The 22,588-nt window shown below is 38.3% G+C and overlaps 1 protein-coding gene across 5 annotated transcripts in view; it reads left to right on the forward strand.

Annotated features, from left to right (window-relative positions):
* The window catches only part of LOC127411778 (stromal membrane-associated protein 1-like), a 167,175-nt gene that overhangs the window by 38,075 nt on the left and 106,512 nt on the right, over positions 1 to 22,588 (forward strand). For all 5 annotated transcript variants that reach the window (XM_051647531.1, XM_051647532.1, XM_051647534.1 and 2 more), the window contains exons 2-4: positions 333 to 466; positions 3,053 to 3,138; positions 7,798 to 7,873. In XM_051647531.1, the coding sequence (XP_051503491.1) occupies positions 333 to 466; positions 3,053 to 3,138; positions 7,798 to 7,873 (296 nt within the window). The remainder of the gene's footprint in view (positions 1 to 332; positions 467 to 3,052; positions 3,139 to 7,797; positions 7,874 to 22,588) is intronic.

The following is a 22,588-nucleotide window of genomic DNA, read 5'->3' on the forward strand; positions in this document are numbered from 1 at the left end:
AGATACCTGAGGCTATTGACTGTGTTGATTCAGTAAGCAGGTGGGCTACCTGCTGCTCTCATCTATACTTAGATCTCGTTCTTGATCGAATTGTTACGACAGCAAAATTGGATCGTTTAGATATTGTTTTTTGCTATCATATCAGAATGCAGTTTATTCGATGCCTCAGAGAGGCATATTTACAAGGCAGCTTGAAGCAACTTCATGACTCAGAAGATTTATTTTAAACCTTTGTTTCTTCACTGCCTGTTATGATGGTTTTATCTGTTTCAGATAATGGGAAGTGGTTTACTGAAGGTCTTAAAATCAACCTGTTTTTTCTTTCTCTGCAGGACCTCGATGGGCCTCTTGGAATCTCGGGGTGTTTATTTGTATCCGCTGTGCTGGAATCCACCGGAACCTGGGAGTGCATATATCACGTGTCAAATCAGTCAACCTGGACCAGTGGACCCCCGAGCAGATACAGGTGTGTTTGTTTGTGTGTGTAAAAGGCCATTCACACTGAACGTGTTTTTGTGTCCGTCTGCGCTCTTTTTCCATTGTTTTTGCTATGCAAACCTGCGCTAAATGGTAATTTTGACCACTGCGTATAGTATCCAGCTGTTTTTTTCCGCAATGTGTTGCGGCAACTTTTAAAAGCACGTCTCAAGACACTCACATTCTGTTATATGTGTTTTTTAGCGCAGCAACTCTCTTGATCTGAACTGCCCCTTTAACCAAAAAGGGACCTGCCCAAACTTTCTGTTTCATTAGGAAATCCATCAACACAAGAAAGAAAATTACTTATTCAGTCATTTCATTGGTTTTTTTAGTGGTGTCTCCTTATCATCAGCTTAATGTAGTCCAAATAACCTTCATTCTTCTTACAGGGGTGAATGTGTAACTATATTTGTGTGGCTGTTTGTGTGGCTCCAAAGATTCTTTCCTCCATGAGAGTTTAAGCAACAGAAAGGGAGTCTTGCATCTCCTCTTTGCATATTAATTGGCGTCTGGATGGGTAATTAATTCTTGATGGGTAATTACTTGTCTGTTTTTCTGCATCTACTCTTCCTTCAATCTGATCCATCATCCTCACATTAATTTGTCTCTGACAGACTTGATGAACGTGACTTTGAACCGATAATGCAAATACGTGTCATTTGGATATGTTTGAACACAGCTTTGATTTCTAAGCAATTGTATACTGGATTACACAGTTAATTAAGAATCGGGCCTTACACTGGCAAAGAGGGCTGAGCTTTCCGTGTAATCAAAGGTGAAGATGTTTCAAAGAACATTTTTTTTAGTTTTCTGCTTCGTCAAATCACTGAATTGCTTTCATTGGAATCAAATACTAACCTTAGCAGCTTTTCATGTAAAAGCCTGTTTCATGTGAAAGATTATGTGATTTTACAAGGGGCTGTCAACAGGGCTAAGAAAAAATATCAGAATTGTTCACTGAAATATTACCAAAATTCTAATTATATTCACATTTTAAAGATATTATTTCAGGAAGGGGGGAAATCTAAGAGACATCTAATTTTTAAATCAACATTGTCTCCTACGTCCAAAAGAGGGCACAACAAATCAATAAAGAAAAGTGCAGTAAAGTATTTTAGAGCGCCTTGATGTAAACCAATCAGCACAGTGTTTTAGCGATTTGTTTATTGCAAAAAGCATACCTGGCTTTTAACAACAATCTAAGTCATTTTCAGTTCATGGCACACATCCAAAATTGGAATGCTCATTTTAGTATTCAAATTAGAGGTCGACTGATAGTGGATTTTGCTGATACCGATGTCCAAAATTAATAAAATCCCAGATGTAGTTTACTTTTCAACCAAAATCGCAATAATAATCAGGAAAAAGGAAGATTGGATGCGTAACGTGGGACTTTTAACACTAAACAAGCCTGAAACACACCAAGGACTCTTATTTCGAAATTACATTGACTTGGCTCCGTTACAATGCGCTTTATTTAATATTTACCAAATTAAGCTTTTTATAGCCTATACAGTATATTATTATTATTCACAATGGAGACACAGTGTATGTTCTGATGAGGGACGTTTCTATATAGTCTAATTTTTCTTTGCATGCCATTGCTTCGAATTAAAAATGTAATTTTCAGCATGAACATGGAGGAATTAAAAAAAACTATTGGCATAGATTTTTGCCAATAACCGATAGTTCCAAAAAGCTACTATTGGCACGATTAATCGGTAATACCGATATATCGGTCTATCTCTAATTCAAATGTAAACTTTTATCTTAAATTCGACGAATATTAAAATTTTCATTTGACAGCCTTAGTTTTTACCAGAAGCTTTGGTAGTTTGGAATCTTAAGGGATGTACATTATTGGGTGGCAGTAATCATGATTTAGATCATGGCGCTGACACTCCTGTTGCCCTGGCGATTGTGCACACAGCAGCAAATCAAATTCTACTCTCAAAGGGCAAATTAAGATGTTCTTTCACTGAGAGAAAGATCTGTGCAACTCTGTTAAAGGGTCCAGGCAGCATAATGCATAAATCTTTATTCTTATCTCAGCATGAAAAGTACTCTTTTAAACAATGCTTTTTATGTATTTTGAATTGCTCCCCAAGGGCATTAATAATGTAAGTAATGTACGTGCCATTAATGGAATAAATGAGGCTGGTGAGCAAGTTAATTATTGCATATAGCCTACGTGTAATTAATTTTCCTTAAGTGAGATCTCCATGAAAAATATGACACTTACCTGAATAGTATATATTATTTTCTTTGCAAATACTGTTGGGGTTACTAAGGTGCTTATTTATTTATTTAATGAAGTCCTGTACTACAGGTATATATGGTTCACATTTCTGTACATATTATGCTGTAGAGTTCCCTCATCCTGCATTATTACTTTCCTTCTAGATTCTTTAAAGCTTAATGTCAGTTCGGTTACATTTGTGCATTTGAATTTTTGCTGTTTCTGTTCAGCTTCCACCCCGCTCATTGCTATGGGCCGCTAAATTTTGCTATATATTTTGTGATCTTGTTTTGTTATTGACCTTTTTCTCGTTCTTTTTTTCCCTCTGTTTAGAGTGTGCAGAATATGGGCAACACCAAGGCAAGACAACTGTATGAAGCTCATCTCCCAGAAAATTTCAGACGGCCACAAACTGACCAGTATCCTTGTGTCTGTGTTTGTGTCTATGTTATTAATGTTCATTTTGGCACCTGTTTATTGACCGAGCAGCCTAAATACACTATATGACCAAAAGTATATGGACATCCCCTTCTAATTAATGAGTTTGGCTACTCCATTTATTTAACTGAAGACAAATCAAAATGATACTCTATTCAGTACAATGGCATTCTAGGGCATTGAGTGCATCCAACTTTCTGGTAATAGTTTGGGGAGGGCCCTTTTCAATTACAGCATGACAATGCCCATGTGCACAAAGCATGGCCATTATAGAAATGGTTTACTGCATCTGTTGTTGAATTAATTGTCCTACACAAAGCCCAGACCTGAACACCACTGATCATCATTGGGGTGAATTGGAATGGTAACTGTGAGCCAGACGCCACCGCATCAACATCAGTGCCTGACCTCACTGATGCTCTTGTGTCTAAATGGGAGCATGCATCCCTGCTGTCATGTTACTACACACAATATAGTGGAAAGCCCAGAAGAGTGGAAGCTGTTAATGCAGCAAAGGAGGAATAATGTCAATGAAATTAAATGTTCATCTAGCACATTTGGTGGCCACATTTGTTTTTGGCTATATAGTGTATGAGGGTGTGCACTAACCCACAGGTCTGATGTAAGTCTGCATTAACTTACAACTCTGAGGTTGATTTGTGACTGTTCTGTAGATTGTACAGATGCATTCTGGGTCGTAAAGTTTGCATTTTGAGATTAAAAACCCTGTTCCTGGCTCCAAAGTTGTAATGGAGAGAAAACTGTTTATTTATGAGTTTGTGCTGTCACCGTCCTTTGGTTTTCTTTCTGCTGCCAAATTTAAACAAACTGGTGGAACCTGCTGCCAGCACTAGTTAATTACTCTTGTAAGCAATAGAGAGAAGTTTTGTGTGTTAGGGATGTGCACGAGTAATCGACTAATCATGTAATCCTTCTGCACACGCTAGTTGACTAAAAACACTTCTCGAATATCTAAAATTTTCCTTTGAGCATTTGCCTGGCGTGGGCAACACTGAATCATACTGTATTTTCCTCTGAATCTCTTAACAAATCTCGCAGTTACAATTAGGGCAGTGTCGATACAATCAAATATCAATATATTGCAATAATTTTTCGAATGATATTGTATCGATAATTTAGATCCATGTATCGATATTTATATTACATTTTTTGTGTGTTCATATAAGGTAAACACACAACAAAGTTGTCACACTGTTACTTCCAAAGAAATTTTACGAGCTCACTAAGAGGACAAATCATGATTTATCGAGCCGCATGCTCTTCATCAGACATCAGTATATAGCTGAAATATACTCAAATGATTTGGAATTGATTTGCAATTGAATCAAATTATAATATCGTGATGTATTGCAATATATCGAATCGTAACGTGTATTACAGTACGTATCATATCGTGAGGTGCCAGGCGATACCCAGCCCTAGTTACAATTGAGTCCACTGGGAGCCGATGTGGATATGTGTCATCGAGGTGTTGGATGAGAGGAGACATGATGGAGTCTTTGTGTGCTTTCAAGCAAAGACACGTGTGGCAATACTTGTAATATTTTGATTCTTATTGAATTTTGCTCTATTGTTATTCGGTTCTTGTTGGACTCATGCATACCAATGAACAAGGATCTGTACAAGAAACTCTGAAGCTTTTTAGACTTGCGTTAAATATCTGAACACGGGCAGAGCGCATTTTTATAAAAAGCCAACTTTCACCACTTGTTTTTCTGAATAATAACGTGAAATTATAAAAATGTGATAGCCTTTTTATGTAGACTCAGAGTAAATATATGTGCATTACCCTAATGTCGTCAGTATTGGTTTCTAATAAGATCCAGGTGAGTGCAAATGTTTTTTACTTTTATTTTTAAATCTTTTTTTATTATTATTATTATTATTATTAATGCATATTGTTCATTTCGTTTTTTCCCCCCCAAACCGTTCTTGGTATCATTTGTGAATAAAACAAAATATACATTTCACGTACTGTCATACTTTGATTGATTACTTGTGTACTTGTTTTTGTGATCGAGTACTCGTTTTTTGTGGGTTAGAGTACTTGACTACAAAATTGCTCGAAAATGCCCATCCCTAGTGTATAAAAAAATAAGTTTTTAAGTAATGTGAGTAATATTCTAACCTTTTAATAAATATTATGAGTAATAATAAATGTGATGACTTCCATTTGTATTTACATTAAAAAAAATGTACCAAAAAGTACCATGGCACTGTCATTGTGTTTTGCATTTTATACTACCATGGATTTTTTGGTCATTTACTATGATACTATAATGTAATGTAAGGGTAATATCAGAATAAAGTTTTACATTTTGGTTGTACCCATTTTATTTAAAAAATTATACTTTTTAAATTCAATTTCATTTGGCATTATCGTTTCTGTCACAATCCCACAAACACCCTGCAAGTTGCATCTCCAGTTGGGAAATCCTGGAGACTTTATTGAATGTGAGTTTGCAAGTCTGGCAGCCGGAGGCTTGTGTGACTTCACATATCTGGATCTAGATATGAGATCAAGAGGCAACACTGCTGTTTTCATCATTCTCACAGAACTGAACAGGAACTACCTCACCACTGAGGCCTGACAGAAACCCAAGCTACACCTGCTCTGTTCTCTTCCCCTCCTCCCTGTACCGCATTCCTCTTGCCTTTTGGTATCCTCTTCCATCCTATTTCACACCATCAGTCTAATTGGGTGTGTGTGGTGGTAGGGGGAAATTCCATATTCTCCTCATTGGCTTTTTCAGAAACCCTAATTGAATTTCTCTGGCATCCGTGGCCCGTTATCAGCACTCCTACATTTGGTGTGGCTATGGAAGTGGCTTCATTTGTATGCTGACCGATGAGTTACAATATTCTTAACCGTCAAAATAGATTAATCCGGACAGCGGAGCTGAGCTTCCTCCCCAAACCCGCTTTGATAGAATTTGCTTTATTACAGGTGTGCTTTCTTCAGATGGAAATATGGATCTTTTGTGCTTTAGTGTCGGGGTCTCTCTCTCTCTCTCTCTCTCTCTCTCTCTCTCTCACTCACTCACTCACTCACTCACTCTCTTTCTGTCTGTCACCTTTTCTTCCCACTTACCGCCTCTATTCTCTCTCATGATCTCTGTAATGGTGCAGTTGGTTACTGTAGGTTAATGTGAATGTCAGATCGGTGAGAAAAGAGGAAATTTGTTGCTACGTACTCTTTCTTCTTAAAATCGATTTGCTCACATGATTTGCTCTTCCTTTTTCTTTCTCTCGCATTGTTCAGTTGTTTTTCTTTTTAACTGGATAACTTTCACACAGTTTACTGACTCGGGCAGATTTGTGTTGTGTTCCCCCAATTATCACCATGTCACTACAAACCCCTGCCTCCCACAATCCCTTTCTGCTCTCTTTCTAATGCTCAAGTGGATGTCTGTTGTACAGGGGTTTCGACACTGACTCAGAACTCTTCCATTCTTTATACTCTTTCTCGCTCTCTTGGATGCTTTCTCTTTCTGCCACCTACTTCTTCACCCTGATCCATATTTCATCTTATGTATGATTGTAATATGATCAAGGATTCATGACATGGAACTTGGTTGTTGCTATATAAATTCACCTCGTTAACAGGGTTCACATGCATTATCATGTGCACAGAATGCCGTTTTATTTATTTTTTTAAATAAGACTGTTCCTAATTATTGGTTTAACTGTATGTAGTTCATTATTTCTATAATACATGTATAATCATTAATTTATATGGGACTCAATGGATGTAAAATCTTACGATGCATCTTACGATGATGGTGATTATTTAATGTTTTTCCCTCTTTTGCATAGACATACAATTCTGAGTTATATTCTGTTGTCTCTCTGTCTTTCTGGGCCAGGTGAGGTATGGTCTTTTAATGATGAGGAAGAGGAACAGACAGTTAGTGAGCTGACCAGCCCTTTTGCTGCTGGGGTTATTCTAGCAGTGCAAGATGCCAATTAAAGTGCCCAAGCCAATGTGAGATTTGCCATCCAAAAAAAATTCATGGTTACAAACTGGGCCCTGGATCATCTTTAAAACATAATGTTTTAAAGTTTAGCAGACTGCTTGGCTTTTGAAATTGTTTTGTTTGAGAGAGCGCGTAGTTTCAGGACAGATGTGTTGGCATCAGCAGGTTAGATACGCTTTTCTATATTTTACCCTCTCTCAGATTAAAGATTAAATGTGAGCCAGGCTTATTTAAATGCTGTGATGTTCAAAGCTGAAGTGTGTAATTTTTTTGACATTAAAATACTTTTCTTATCCAGCTTAATATGCAGAGACAACTGTAAATAAGCCATTTGTATGTTGATTTTGCAGAGAATTGTGAACACTGTAGCACTATCAAAACATTGCATTTTATGTACATGTTATAAGCATATTGACCAGCCTGACACTGCAACATTAGCTCAACCTGTGGTGTGAGTTTAAGGTGGCACTATCTGTTTGTTCTGCAAATGGGGGAGTGTTTGGGGAAGCCTTGTTGAAGGCAGACATGATTGATTGATGAACGCTAGTGCCGCAGAATTTACACACTTCAGCTTTAAGATAATTTGTATGAGTAATGTTAAAAGGCACCAATTTTTTTCAGTTTTCCTGAGCAAATTTTCAGAGCCGTGGAATTTTTCATCAGGGACAAGTACGAGAGGAAGAAGTACTACGATAAAAATGCTGTCAACGGAGCCATTGTGAGTATCAACATGCACTCATCCACACTTACAGCACACTTACTATTTTCCAGGTCCATGACCAAAGTTGGAAGGGCTGTTTGGTGGCCAGTTGTGCTGACTAGTGAGGCTTCAAATTCACATTACACAGCTTGGTGGGTTGCAGCTGTCCTTTGTGCTCTGAATAATTAAAAAACAAATGATGTGTTTGAAGAGGTCCAGCAGCCAATTATACCACTCACACTTTAGCAGAAAGTCACTAAGAAAGTGGATCTCATTTATTAACTGCATATGCACGTACTGTTTTCATGCAGAAATCATGATTCATCAAAAAGTTTGTAATAAAATTGATTCTAAATTTACGGAAAAATGTATGACCTACTGAAAACACACATACACAAAAATCACAGTCCCAGTGTCCATATAAATATGGAATAAACACGAAATTAACTTAATTATACACAGTATATCGGGCATGCTCTCCATTAAGAACAATCCAGGTTCATTAACTTAAGAACGAAGGTAAGGACAAATTCATCTGCATACGGCCCCTTAGTGAATCTGGAGGAAAATATTTCATGAGAACTTTTCCTGTGCGTACAAGTATGCAAAATCCATGCAGTTATTAGTGAACAAGACCCAGCAACTGGCAAACCTCAGTGTGCTCTGCTGGTTGTAGCCTCAAGATAATGCTTGAGTAACCCAAGCAGCAATCTAAACAACCAGCATCCTTTTGGCCTTCTCTGATTGTTTTGGATAAAGAGAGAGTTAAACATGGCTGTACTGCAAAAGGTTTTCAATCAAAGTCAAAAGACTGCCCTGTCAAAGTGCAAGACTGCCTTGTCCAATTACATTTCTTCCTACACTTAAGCCTACCCAAGAAGAGCTCTGCCTTGCTGACAGAGCCGTCTGAGCCAGGCCAATTAAAGCCTGTGCCTGCAAGCACAAACAACCAATCAGATGCCCCCTAAGTGGAGGTCCCTGTTTTGATGGTCAACACCAACTGAGGAGTCTCAAAGTAAACAGAAGCAAAGAAAAGCAGTATAAGGGATAGTTCACCCAAAAATAAAAATTTTGCAATGCTATTCCAACCCAGTATTTTCTTTCTTAAAGGGATAGTTCACCCAAAAATGAAAAATCTGTTATCATTTACTCACCCTCATGCCATCCCAGATACGTATGAATTACTTTCTACTGCTGAACACAAAGATTTGTAGAAGAATATTTCAGCTATGAAGATCCTTACATTGCAAGTGAATGGGTACCAAAAAATTTTAACCTCCAAAAAGCACATTAAGTCAGCATAAAGTTAATCCATAAGACTCCATAAGTTAAATCTATTGACCTGTTTCATGTGACATCACTGTGTGACCACGCCACCATGTTTGTGACCAGAATTCCATATGCCTTCATTGTGCTGTGATGTGGGGTGCGGCAGAAGCTGGCGAAAATTGTTTCTATTTATACATTTTGAAAAGGTGATACTGCTGTTTAATTACCAGAGCCAAAATGTAATTTTTCTTTCAATAATCTTTTAAGTGACACAGCTTAATTTCGCCAAAGTCAAGCAGAGATGAAGGTGGAGAGCACTGTCTTTGCTCATTTATTCAGACATGTCAGTTATCTATACACATGCTTTCTATATTTAAATATAATAGAGTCAGAACAGGTTAAACTGGAAATGCACATAGGACGACACTATTCATAACACCCAGACAGTATAAAGGTATGTCATAATTGTAACACATTGTAATAAATAAAAAAGCACTATAATGTGAATATATAGTATATTTTTAATGTGTATATACTAATGTCAGTCAATAAACACAGCAAGATAATGAAGCACAGACTTCATTCACACCACCAGACCACACTGTAAAACACATATGTCTCGGTTGCTTTCTGTGTATTCTTCACTTAAAAGCAGTTCTTACATTTATACAAATGGGATCATCACAGATATTTTGTAATATTTTGACCAAATCAGAGCAGAAAACAACACAAAAATTTGTAACTTCTGAATGAGAGATGTTGCAGTGATGTACCAGTAGGTGTGTGCACTCACCAGTCACACATCAGACTCACCGGCGTATGGAGATAAATTGTGGATAAAAATATATTTAAATGTCAGCGAAATTAAAATTTGCCAATATTGTGCTGACCTCAGACCTGTATACACCTTTCCTGGGACTTTGCATGGATCAAAAGCATTTTTTCATATTTTTCTTGATATCGGTTTACGGTTGTTTTGCCATTCACTGCCATAGTTTCCTCCCGCTGATGGTCACAAATATGGCTGCTGCGGGGAAAACGTGACGTCACTGAAACAGGTCAGTATCTTCAGAACGATATGATAAGTGTGGGAGAGAAACCAATCAAAATGTAAGTCTTTTTTTACTATACATTTTTCTCCCTGCCCAGGAGGTGGCGATATGCACGAAGAATGTGAATCGAGAAAAAAACTATTAAGAATGTGAAAGTCGAGATTGATAGTAAAAAAAGGACTTAAATATTGATCTGTTTGTTATCCACACCTATCATATCGGTTCTGAAGATATGGATTTAACCACTGGACTCTAATGATTACTTTTATGCTGCCTTTATGAGCTTGTGGAGCTTCAAAGTTTTGGTACTGTTCACTTGCATTGTGAGGACCAACAGAGCTGAATTTGTTTGTATTTTCTGTCATACACATCTTGCATGGCATGAGGGTGAGTAAATGATAAGAAAATGTACATTTTTGGGTGAACTATTCCTTTAAGGGAGATCTTAGGCAAAATGTCTGAGCAGCTCTTTTCCATACAACAAAAGTGGATAATGGTTTTAAATGTCAAGCTCCAAAAAATACAAAAATGCACCATGAAGTATCATAAAAGTAGTCCGTAGGACTGGTCTTCTGAAGTCTTAAGTCACATTGTGTGAGGTACACACCACAGCAGTGAGAGTGAGTAAATGATGACAAAATATTGTGAACTATTTCTAAAAATGAATTAAAAAAGCAATGCTAAATTTCAAAATAGTGGTGTGTCGTGTGCTACATAGTAGCTCTGAGGCGCTGCCTGAAGTAAAACCGTTATTCCAGGTCGCCCTCATCCACCCACTCTCTCAGCGTCTTTTATATGCAAATAAATTATTAAAAACAACTCGTTATCAGTTTAAGGCTTTTTGCCATGTGTGAGGAGGGTGTCTGGATAAAAGAGAGACAGTGGGAAGAAAAAAGTAGAATGAAAAGGTGAGAGAGAACAAAGTGAAGTGAAGAACTGGAATGTGTCACTTTTGAGATGCATGTAAGAGCAGATCATGATTTATTGATAACAGCTTTTTTTTTTTCTCTCTCTTCTTTTTCAAGTATATTAATCTTTTAAACAGGGTTCCTATGTTCATGGAAATATCAGGGAATTTTAAAATAGTGCTTTCCAGGCCTGAAAAGTCAAGGAAATGTACAGTGGTGTGAAAAAGTGTTTGCCCCCTTCCTGATTTCTTATTTTTTTGCATGTTTGTCACACTTAAATGTTTCAGATCATCAAACAAGTTTAAATATTAGTCAAAGATAACACAAGTAAACACAAAATGCAGTTTTTAAATGAAGGTTGTTATTATTAAGGGAAAACAAAATCCAAACCTACATGGCCCTGTGTGAAAAAGTGATTGCCCCCTAAACCTAATAACTGGTTGGGCCACCCTTAGCAGCAACAACTGCAATCAAGCATTTGCAATAACTTGCAATGAGTCTTTTACAGCGCTGTGGAGGAATTTTAGCCCACTCATCTTTGCAGAATTGTTGTAATTCAGCCACATTGGAGGGTTTTCGAGCATGAACTGCCTTTTTAAGGTCATGCCACAGCATCTCAATAGGATTCAGGTCAGGACTTTGACTAGGCCACTCCAAAGTCTTCATTTTGTTTTTCTTCAGCCATTCAGAGGTGGACTTGCTGGTGTGTTTTGGATCATTGTCCTGCTGCAGAACCCAAGTTCGCTTCAGCTTGAGGTCATGAACAGTTGGCCGGACATTCTCCTTCAGGATTTTTTGGTAGACAGCAGAATTCATGGTTCCATTTATCACAGCAAGTCTTCCAGGTCCTGAAGCAGCAAAACAGCCCCAGACCATCACACTACCACCACCATATTTTACTGTTGGTATGATGTTCTTTTTCTGAAATGCGGTGTTACTTTTACGCCAGATGTAATGGGACACACACCTTCCAAAAAGTTCAACTTTTGTCTCGTCAGTCCACAGAGTATTTTCCCAGAAGTCTTGGGGATCATCAAGATGTTTTCTGGCAAAAATGAGACAAGCCTTAATGTTCTTTTTGCTCAGCAGTGGTTTTCATCTTGGAACTCTGCCATGCAGGCCATTTTTGCCCAGTCTCTTTCTTATGGTGGAGTCATGAACACTGACCTTAACTGAGGCAAGTGAACCCTGCAGTTCTTTGGATGTTGTTGTGGGGTCTTTTGTGACCTCTTGGATGAGTCGTCGCTGCGCTCTTGGGGTAATTTTGGTCGGCCGGCCACTCCTGGGAAGGTTCACCACTGTTCCATGTTTTCGCCATTTGTGGATAATGGCTCTCACTGTGGTTCTCTGGAGTCCCAAAGCTTTAGAAATGGCTTTATAACCTTTTCCAGACTGATAGATCTCAATTACTTTCTTTCTCATTTGTTCCTGAATTTCTTTGGATCTCAGCATGATGTCTAGCTTTTGAAGATCTTTTGGTCTACTTCACTTTGTCAGGCAGGTCCTATTTAAGTGATTTCTTGATTGAGAACAGGTGTGGCAGTAATCAGGCCTGGGTGTGGCTAGAGAAATTGAACTCAGGTGTGATAAATCACAGTTAAGTTATGTTTTAACAGGTGGGGCAATCACTTTTTCACACTGGGCTATGTAGGTTTGGATTTTGTTTTCCCTTAATAATAACAACCTTCATTTAAAAACTGCATTTTGTGTTTACTTGTGTTATCTTTGACTAATATTTAAATTTGTTTGATGATTTGAAACATTTAAGTGTGACACACATGCAAAAAAAAATAAGAAATCAGGAAGGGGCAAACACTTTTTCACACCACTGTATATGGTGAATATATGTTTTTCTTTTTTTTTTTTTCTAGGTATGCTCTGCTCTAAAATATTTTATTGGCTCAGTGATGCTCTTGTGTAGAGCTTGTCAATAATAAAACTTGCTCTCAAGCTATAGTTACAGTATGTCCAATTTGTGAGTTAACCTTTCTTTTAAGTTGGTTCTTTTCAATGTACAGTATTGTCGAACCGATTCACAAATCGGTCTGAACAAGTCATTAGCAAACCAATCTGAATCAAAATTCTATTTTTAAATCATTATCCAATTATCACAAACCACTGGAAAGGTCATGGAAAAATTATTAGTCAAAAAGTGTTTGAACCCTGTAAAGTAATTTATAATTTAATTGTTGACATCCTCCTTTTTGCATATTGTTTACTGACCATGTCACTTCTTTCAATACAGGTTTAAAACCTCTTTGTTTTTATTCTTGCTACTGAGCAAGATCCTTGTTTGTGTTAGTCCACACCTCACTTAACATTTGTTTTTATAAATAGGAATAAAGTCATCATACTTGAAAAGGTTTTACAGTGAAGAACAGCTTGTTTCAGCATCCTGGTTAAAAGAGCAAGTTCTGGCTTTGGCAAGAGGATGTGACCATGTAAAATCACTGTTTATTTTGTGGGGGTCACCTTGTGTCAAGTCACTCTGAGAAAAATTTTTTTTGCGTCAATTACCCACACTCATGTCATTCCAAGCCCTTTTCTTTTTCATGTAATTTTTTTCTACCAATGAATTGGAACACCAAAGTAGATTTTGAGTGTTCACGCTGCTCTTCCATGCAGTGAAAGCATTTAGAACACATACTAGGGTTGTCGTGATACCAAACATAAAGTAGTCTGTACTAATACCACTAACATTTCATGATTCTCTTTACCAATTTCGATACCATAGCAAAAATAATGTGCTATTGAATACACTTTTTTAGCCTATTTAAAAAGTGAAATATCAATGTAGATAGTACATCAAAACAACTGCATGTTTCCTTCCAAGTGTCAACCTGAGAAGTGTGTCCTTCATAAAATACAGTACATACTCTGATAGTACGCAATTTCGGATGCAGGGATAGTCTGCAGGCACTACATGCTTCATAGTGAATAAATGCTCTTTTTTGTCATCCATTACAGTGTTTCCCAAACTTTTATGACTTTGGTACACCCGCAGCACCATCAGTAAGACTGAAGTACCTCTTCATTGACAAAAACACAAAGATGTGTACCAAATACTATTGATTATTATTAGTGATAATAATTAATTATGTTTCAGGGATATTTTAGGTTTAATGTCCATTTTGCTTACATATGAAGAAATGGTCTTTTAGCTAATACTGTTATTTATACAGGGGAACTCCTAACTTGGAACATTATGAAATATTCATTTTATCATTAGTGTTTCATAATTTTGGTCAAATTTTACATTTTAAAAAATTTATTATATTGCATACATTTGTTTTTATTACATATTTATTGTTTACATGCATAATTTGTACTATTTACAAGTATTTACGTTGATATGTAGAACAAGAGCTAAAACTGTACTGTCTCTAAGACTACTGGTGGCATTTCAGACAGTGAGCGCATATTAATGAGAGAGAGAACATGCACAGTTTCTTTAGCGTGTCCCTGCTGTTTGATTAGAATTAATGTTAATTTAAAAAAACATTTTTTATCAACAAACTGTAAAGAACAGAAAGGGAATTAAAAGAGATCTCATCTTTTAACACATTACACAGGAGATCGCGATTAATTGGAAAATCGATATTTTTACCCATCCCTAATTTTAATATTTTTATTTTGAGCCATATGATGCAGCCATATTATTTTAAGCCATACATGTGATTTAGTTAGGTTCAGCATGGCAAAATCTAATTGTTTTCACATACCCCTTGAAACCAATTTAGGTACCCCCGGTATGGAATCACAGATCCATAGTGATTTGCCTGCCTAATTTTTCAGCCGTCTGATTTCCGGAAGTATTTTTCCCATTCATTTTTTTTTCCATAGCTTTTCATAAAATCCTTCATAAAAGAGTTCTAAGCCATGAACCAGACCAACCAGCTCTGAGGTGAATAACAACATTACAAACTTTGATTTGATGCAAAAAAATTATTTGAAAAAATTGACAGTGTACTTACTGTCACAAGGACACGAAATACAATCCCATGAAGCATTGTGAATGACGTAATTTAATAAAAAACAAAATAAATATATAAAACTATTGATTTTAGGTTGTTGATTATAAGAATAGAAACAATATATTTTAGGTTTACTGGAAAATATTTAGATGTACACAAATATATATATTGTTTAAGGGTGTAGGGAGACAATAGGGATTCTATTGCGTCATTCACAGTGTGTCATGGTAGTGGGCGGTCACTGCTGGACTTGTGTGGTGGGCTTTGTTGGCTGTGGTTCTCTGACTGGTGGATCTTTCTTTACTGGACCATGGGTAATGTAGTTGTTCATCAGGAATTCCGCTATTAAAGACTATTTTTAAACAATTAAGTTTAAATAACGCAGACTGATTGCATCAACAAAGGCATATACCATCGATGAACAACCTCGGAGGTCACAGTAGGTCTGTTTTAAAAGGTTTATAAGTTATTGTTGAATGTCTATGAATTGTATGTATTTATTTATTTTGCATTTTTACTTCTGGAAACAGAATGTTGTGCTTTTATGCGCACAGTGTTAAGATGTTAAGTTGCTCTTAATGGGGAGCGGCTTCACATATTTACTTGAAAGCGCGCAGCAAATGCAAACGGTATATTTATTTAAATCGCAACCTTTTGCAGTTTAATTGACACACTTGGACCTACACTATATTGCCAAAAGTATTCGCTCATCTGCCTTTAGACGCATATGAACTTAAATGACATCCCATTCTTAATCCATAGGGTTTAATATGACATTGGCCCACCCTTTGCAGCTATAACAGCTTCAACTCTTCTGGGAAGGCTTTCCACAAGGTTTAGGAGTGTGTTTATGGGAATTTTTGACCATTCTTCCAGAAGCGCATTTGTGAGGTCAGACACTGATGTTGGACGAGAAGGCCTGGCTCGCAGTTTTCGCTCTAATTCATCCCAAAGGTGCTCTATCGGGTTGAGGTCAGGACTCTGTGCAGGCCAGTCAAGTTCTTCCACACCAAACTCGCTCATCCATGTCTTTATGGACCTTGCTTTGTGCACTGGTGTGCAGTCATGTTGGAACAGGAAGGGGCCAACCCCAAACTGTTCCCACAAAGTTGGGAGCATGGAATTGTCCAAAATCTCTTGGTATGCTGAAGCATTCAGAGTTCCTTTCACTGGAACTATGGGGCCAAGCCCAGCTCCTGAAAAACAACCCCACACCATAATCCACCCTCCACCAAACTTCACAGTTGGCACAATGCAGTCAGACAAGTACCGTTCTCCTGGCAACCACCAAACCCAGACTCGTCCATCAGATTGCCAGATGGAGAAGCGTGATTTGTCACTCCAGAGAACGCGTCTCCACTGCTCAAGAGTCCAGTGGCGGCGTGCTTTACACCACTGCATCCGACGCTTTGCATTGCACTTGGTGATGTATGGCTTGGATGCAGCTGCTCGGCCATGGAAACCCATTCCATGAAGCTCTCTATGCACTGTTCTTGAGCTAATCTGAAGGCCACATGAACTTTGGAGGTCTGTAGCGATTGACTCTGCAGAAAGTTGGCGACCTCTGCGCACTATGCGCCTCAGCATCCGCTGACCCCGCTCTGTCATTTTACGTGGCCTACCACTTCGTGGCTGAGTTGCTGTCATTACCAATCGCTTCCACTTTGTTATAATACCACTGACAGTTGACTGTGGAATATTTAGTAGCGAGGAAATTTCACGACTGGACTTGTTGCACAGGTGGCATCCTATCACAGTACCACGCTGGAATTCACTGAGCTCCTGAGAGCAGCCCATTCTTTCACAAATGTTTGTAGAAGCAGTCTGCATGCCTAGGTGCTTCATTTTATACACCTGTGGCCGTGTAAGTGATTGGAACACCTGAGTTGAATTATTTGGATGGGTGAGCGAATACTTTTGGCAATATAGTGTATCACAATTTGAATTGGATTAATTGAGCCTTCATTGTTTTTCTTCCCCAAATGTGCTAAATTCATGTGTGAGCATTTGAAAGCAGTCTTGTCAGTCAGACATCACGCGGGTATCGAATTGAGTCTGTACTACTAACCAGTGACCAGAGATATTTCTGACATCAAAAAATGTTGCAGAGCGTGTTGAGGTGCCATGTTTTAATATTGTACTTTAATGTTGATTTTAGACCCTTTTGATTCTCGACAGCATCCATCCCCATTCACTTTAATTGTACAGAAACTTGTATGGTAGCATGAACATTCTGGTAAAGATCTCAGTTTGTGTTCCACATGAATGACCAAGTAAAGTTGTATATAGTGGGAAACTCAGAATTCTAGATGATACCAGAGTTGCCGACTTGTGGCGTTGGAAGGGGCTATCTTCATGAAAAACAACAGAAAGCAATGATTTTATTATTTTGGTTTTAGTGCTTTATTTCAATAATAGGCCTGTTCATTTGTTATATAGATTTTATAGTCAATTAATGTACAGCTAATGACTCACTCTTTGTGGTGTGTGTTAGGCAAAGTTATTATTATTTTGCTAGATACCATGCTTTAATATATCATATAGGTTGTGTTAAAGTCATGCATGTGTATTCAGTTATGCTTATTAACTGGTACAACAGCGGAAAAAAAGTTCTTACTATCGTTTTTGCTTTTGGTTTGGTTTCTTCCATATTTTGTTTTACACTGCGTGACATGTCTTAATAACACATGCCTAACTTGAAGGTCACAAAAATGTGTTTGGAATGACATGAGGGTGAATAACTTATGACAGAATTTTCATTTTTGGCTGAACTAACTCTTTAATGTTGCTGTGTTTCACATTTTAGAATAATAGTAAAGTCATCAAAACTATGGAATAACATAAATGGAACTATGGGAATTATGTTGTGACTAAACAAAATCCCCCCCCAAAAAAATCAAAACTGTGTTATATTTTTACCATCTTCAAAGTAGTCACCCTTTGCCTAGAATTTGCAGACATGTACTCTTGACATTTTCTCAACCAACTTCTTGAGGTATCACCCTGGGATGATTTTTAAAAAGTATTGAAGGAGTTCCCATCTATGTTGGGCACTTATTGGCTGCTTTATTATTTGGTCCAAGTCATTTTTTTTTTATTTTTTATTATTACATTTTAGTTTTATAATGAAATAAATGGATATGGTGGCTGGCACAATTATATTTTTGTCTACAAAACTAATTTCAAACATTTAAGCATACGCCTTCAGATCAAAAGATTTTTAAGATCATGAGAAACATTTCAGTCAAGTGTTTCAAAACTTTTGACCGGTAGTGTATGATAATAGACCAACTTTGGTACACCTTAGCTTTGACCAGTTTCACTAGTTCATGGCACATCTTGCCCCAGTGCAAAAGCCCTGTACAGTTATGCTGAAACTCTTATCAATGTGATGTGAACTATGAGCCTTAAATGGAGGGTTTTGATTGGCAGCCTCATCTGGGCTGGGGAAAAAAAGAGAAATATCAATAGTTGCCTGCTTCCAGTCGAGACGGCAAGAGATGCAATATTGCAGCATTTCCTTGCTTCAATTACTGAAACAAGCTCGAGAGAGTTTAACGAACCCTCCCTCTCTTTTCTTTTTGTCTCCAGCGTGGCAGTAATAAAAGTTTGTTGTGTTCTGCTGTGGCAGTAGATGGGGAATAAATGTGTCTTATTGAAAGGCTTATCGCGAGTCAGTGCTGTGAAGTCATGCTCCCTCCCCGCTGATTTGCACCATTTAAATGATTGTGTGTGTGAAGCCAGCAGCGAAGCAGAACCTCGGAAAATAAATGTCCCAGGATATTAAGCGTCAGCCCGCACTTCCTTGTTTTGTTTTGATGTTTTCAAAACATGTTTTTCCCTTTTCAGTGGGATGTTTTTTTTTTCATTATTTTGATCAAAGTGTTTCCGAGCCACAGATAATGTGCAAAATGAAGAATCTCGATGGACCATTTTAAATCTGAAGAACGGAATATAAAAAAGAAAACAGCAAGAATACATCACAGGCTCTGCTCTACTATGGAAAATGTAACATGATTTCTGGTGTCTCTACACTACAGAACTGTCGGTGTGAGTGTAAATGTGCGAATAAGATATCAGAGCGTAACTAATTATAGCTTTAGCCGTCCGCAGCCTGTGATTGGTTGATTCTCATAGCTCTTGGTTCCCCTTCTCTCACTGCAGTCATCTAAGCCTTATTCGGTCCCAAGTGACCTGGTCTGCTTGGCCATTTGCACAGCATTATGGAGCATTTAGCTGTACGCTCCTATTTCTCCTCGGTTATGGAAGCTTGGGACCTTTGGACCTCACACTGATGCTGTTACCTCTATTAGAGGTTGGCTGTCTAGAAGCTTCATGCCTTCAGCTGCATTAAGATGGAGATAAGGTGTCCCATCACACACTGGGCTGATTGCTGTCTCTGCTTATTGACCGCCTCTCTTCATCTCCTCCTGCCTGCTGTTCTGGACTTATTTCCCTAGATGAGTGCACTGGTATTAAAGGGATTGGGGGAAGAGAAGGAGTATTGCGTGGTATTGTTTAATAGCTCTGTAATGAATATGGGCCTGTGCTGCAGTAGAACATAGTGCTGATGCTAACCCAATAAAAGCAGATTATGAGGGGGATCCATCAGCAGGTAATGAACCGGCCTGGATAGTTGTGCACTAACTCAGGCTATAATGGACCTACTTGTTCAGCTTGGGCTCTGAGGAGCCATGCTGCTGACAGCAATACTTACATACTGGGACAAAAGAAAATTAATCTTTCTTCCAGTCCCATTTTTCTCTCTTCCAACACATCCCTCGCCACCATCACCTGCTTTAACTCACTGAGTCTCATTCTTTAACATATGCATGTTTTGGTGCATAAAACCTCTGTGCAAATATATTCACGCAGAAGTCCCGATTAATCATTAGCTGGGTTTCCATCAAAATGTTTTTTTTAATGTGCATTTCTGAAAATTTGACTAAAGAAAATGTGAAACATTGCATGTTTTCTTGAACTGTAATGCGCATTATCTTGAGGAAGCCTGCCTTTTTGTCATGGAGCAGCTGAATGACCTCTTTGCTTCAGGGAGAGTTGTATTTGCTGTAATAAAGCAATTGTACATTGTTATTAAATGCTGCCAGGAGAAGTCCCAGAATAAGTGCAATAGCTCACATAATGAGGGCTCAAATGACTATTCCCATTCGTCGACAGCTTCCATATACCTGGGAGTGCCCGCGCTCAAAACAGTTCTGGTGGATTGTGAGGACCCACTTTAATGATGATCTGTGGGTGAAGCACCTTCGACTAACCAGGGCTACATTTGAAGAATTGTGTGCCATGGTCGGGCCTTTCGTTGAGCCAGTCATGTCAAGCTCTCGCACACCTATACCATCCGACGAGTGTATTGCCAACGTGCTTTACAAATGGTCATGACACGTCATCGTTCATGCGAATAAGCCGTTTCCATCACTTTAATGTACATTTTAACTAATGCAAAACTCTAGAAAATCCACCTCCTAGACCTAGTGCATACATTTTTATGCACATTTTGAAAGTTTCCTTTAAGGTAAATAGAAATGGTGTAGGCCAGTAAAAAAAAAAATCAGGTGTAGGCTAGTCTTATATAATAGAAGTTCATTAGCCGCGTATCAACTGTCGGGCTAAATGTGGCCGTGCTAGTGCGTGCCAGGGCCAGTTGCGTTCCCACTGTCACTTCCGGGCTTCATCGTGCCTCCTTGGGCCAGTGGCCTTTGACCCGCTGATTACCCTTGAGCCAAAGAAGGCCAACTGGGGATTTAGGCGGGGTCAAAGTCAAAGAGTCAGGTAAGAGGGTCAGCACCAAGATACTAATTTCCTAATTTATCTTATCTAGCTACCAGCTTATCTCAACAGAGCAATGAAGAATCGTCAGTACTGGTCAGTATAAGAATTCAGAGCACTTTTGAATATTTGAACTGATGAAAATGTGCAACGTAAGATCGATGGCATCTGCTGAAATGAAGACGTGATTAAGTATATTGTTGCCAAGTTGTGTATCCAGCATACAGAGTTACAGGTTTGGGAACATTTTAAACAAATGCAGACATAGTACAAATCAGTGTTAATTTCAAGGGCTAGCTAGTCTCTAGAGTCTGATACCTCAGCTTGAGCATCCCTCTTGCTTGTGAAATGGGTGGGGTGCAACATTAGCTCCAGAGCAGCATATTAAGGGTGGGTTTTAGGGCAGCGCTGCGGGGCTATTGGCCCAATGGTGGGAATGCAGTTCGATTTTGGTCTTGCAGCTCGAGGTCCAAGGCTATTGCCCCCAGCTGACCAGTTGATAGCAGTGACTCGACTGGTTTTTAATGGCATACTTCACTTTTACTTTGTGATCTTGCTGTGTACTCAGGTGAGATAGGTTTTCAGAGAGTGATGAATAAATGTACAGTAGATGTTGTTCAGAAAACCCTTATATGGACATGTTTTGGATGTGTATTAAGCTAATTACATACTGCGGGCACTTACTCCTTCATTTAGAATAATCCAGATTTATCAATATTTGAATGAAGGTAAGAACAAATTTATTGCGAGAACGCTCCTCTTGTGAATCTGGTGGAATTTTGGTGCAAGAATCTTTTCTGGGGATATGAGATCTCGTGTATGCAATAATTAGTCAATGAGACCCAACTTCCCTCTTTCCTTCAGTCTTTTTCCTCTATTCCTTTTATCTGTAACCTTTGCCTCTGTCCTGAGTCTGACCAGGTCAACTCTCTCTCATCTACATCACTTTCTTTCTCTTTGTCTCTGTCTCTTTCTCTTTCTCTCCATTTGGGATTGTGCTGTCACTAAGGTGATGATATGGAGATAGAGTAAGAACCTTGGCCCTGACCCAGCATGCCCTCTCCTTCCTCTGTTTCTCCTGCCCCAAGAGAAAGAGCCTTTGTGGGACTTTGTGAAGGGGCAGAGCCATCTATTTGTCCCAGAACCAATGGAAGACAACATAATCAAACTGCCCCCAATGAATGAAAGGGGCACAGTGAGCGGAAAGTTAAAAATGAGAAGACAACAAAAAGAAAATGAGGGTCAAGGGGTTGTGACTTCATCTGTATCGTTGATCCATCGTAGAAAATATAGTTGGCGCTCTCAAGCTATTGGAATTATACAGTTTTCTTTGGCAACATTTAAAATGCTACAATTACGATAACACAGAGTTTGGTTATAAACGAGAGGGACAACTGCATTCTATAACTAGACTGACCCCTAAATTTTCAGGACTCACACCAGCATTTTTAAAGCAAGTTTGGTAAACCTGTGTTGTATGATTGGAACCTGCACTGGACAACTAGTTTTCTATCACATCATACAATCCAAGAGCCATTCTGACTTTCTGACTATTTTAGATCCACTCACTTTCTTCCATCAGTGTTGGAAAAAAAATTAAATAATAATTGCTATCGGTTAATTGATATTTGACTCATGAAATCAGGATTTGATTTGACTTGTTTATTAAACAACATTGTTCAGTTGTGATAAGACTTTCTGGTGTTAAGTGGCCATCTTTGATATTTACTTTAGTTGCTGTCA

Source organism: Myxocyprinus asiaticus, chromosome 21, assembly GCF_019703515.2.
Source record: "Myxocyprinus asiaticus isolate MX2 ecotype Aquarium Trade chromosome 21, UBuf_Myxa_2, whole genome shotgun sequence".
Lineage (NCBI taxonomy): Eukaryota > Metazoa > Chordata > Actinopteri > Cypriniformes > Catostomidae > Myxocyprinus > Myxocyprinus asiaticus.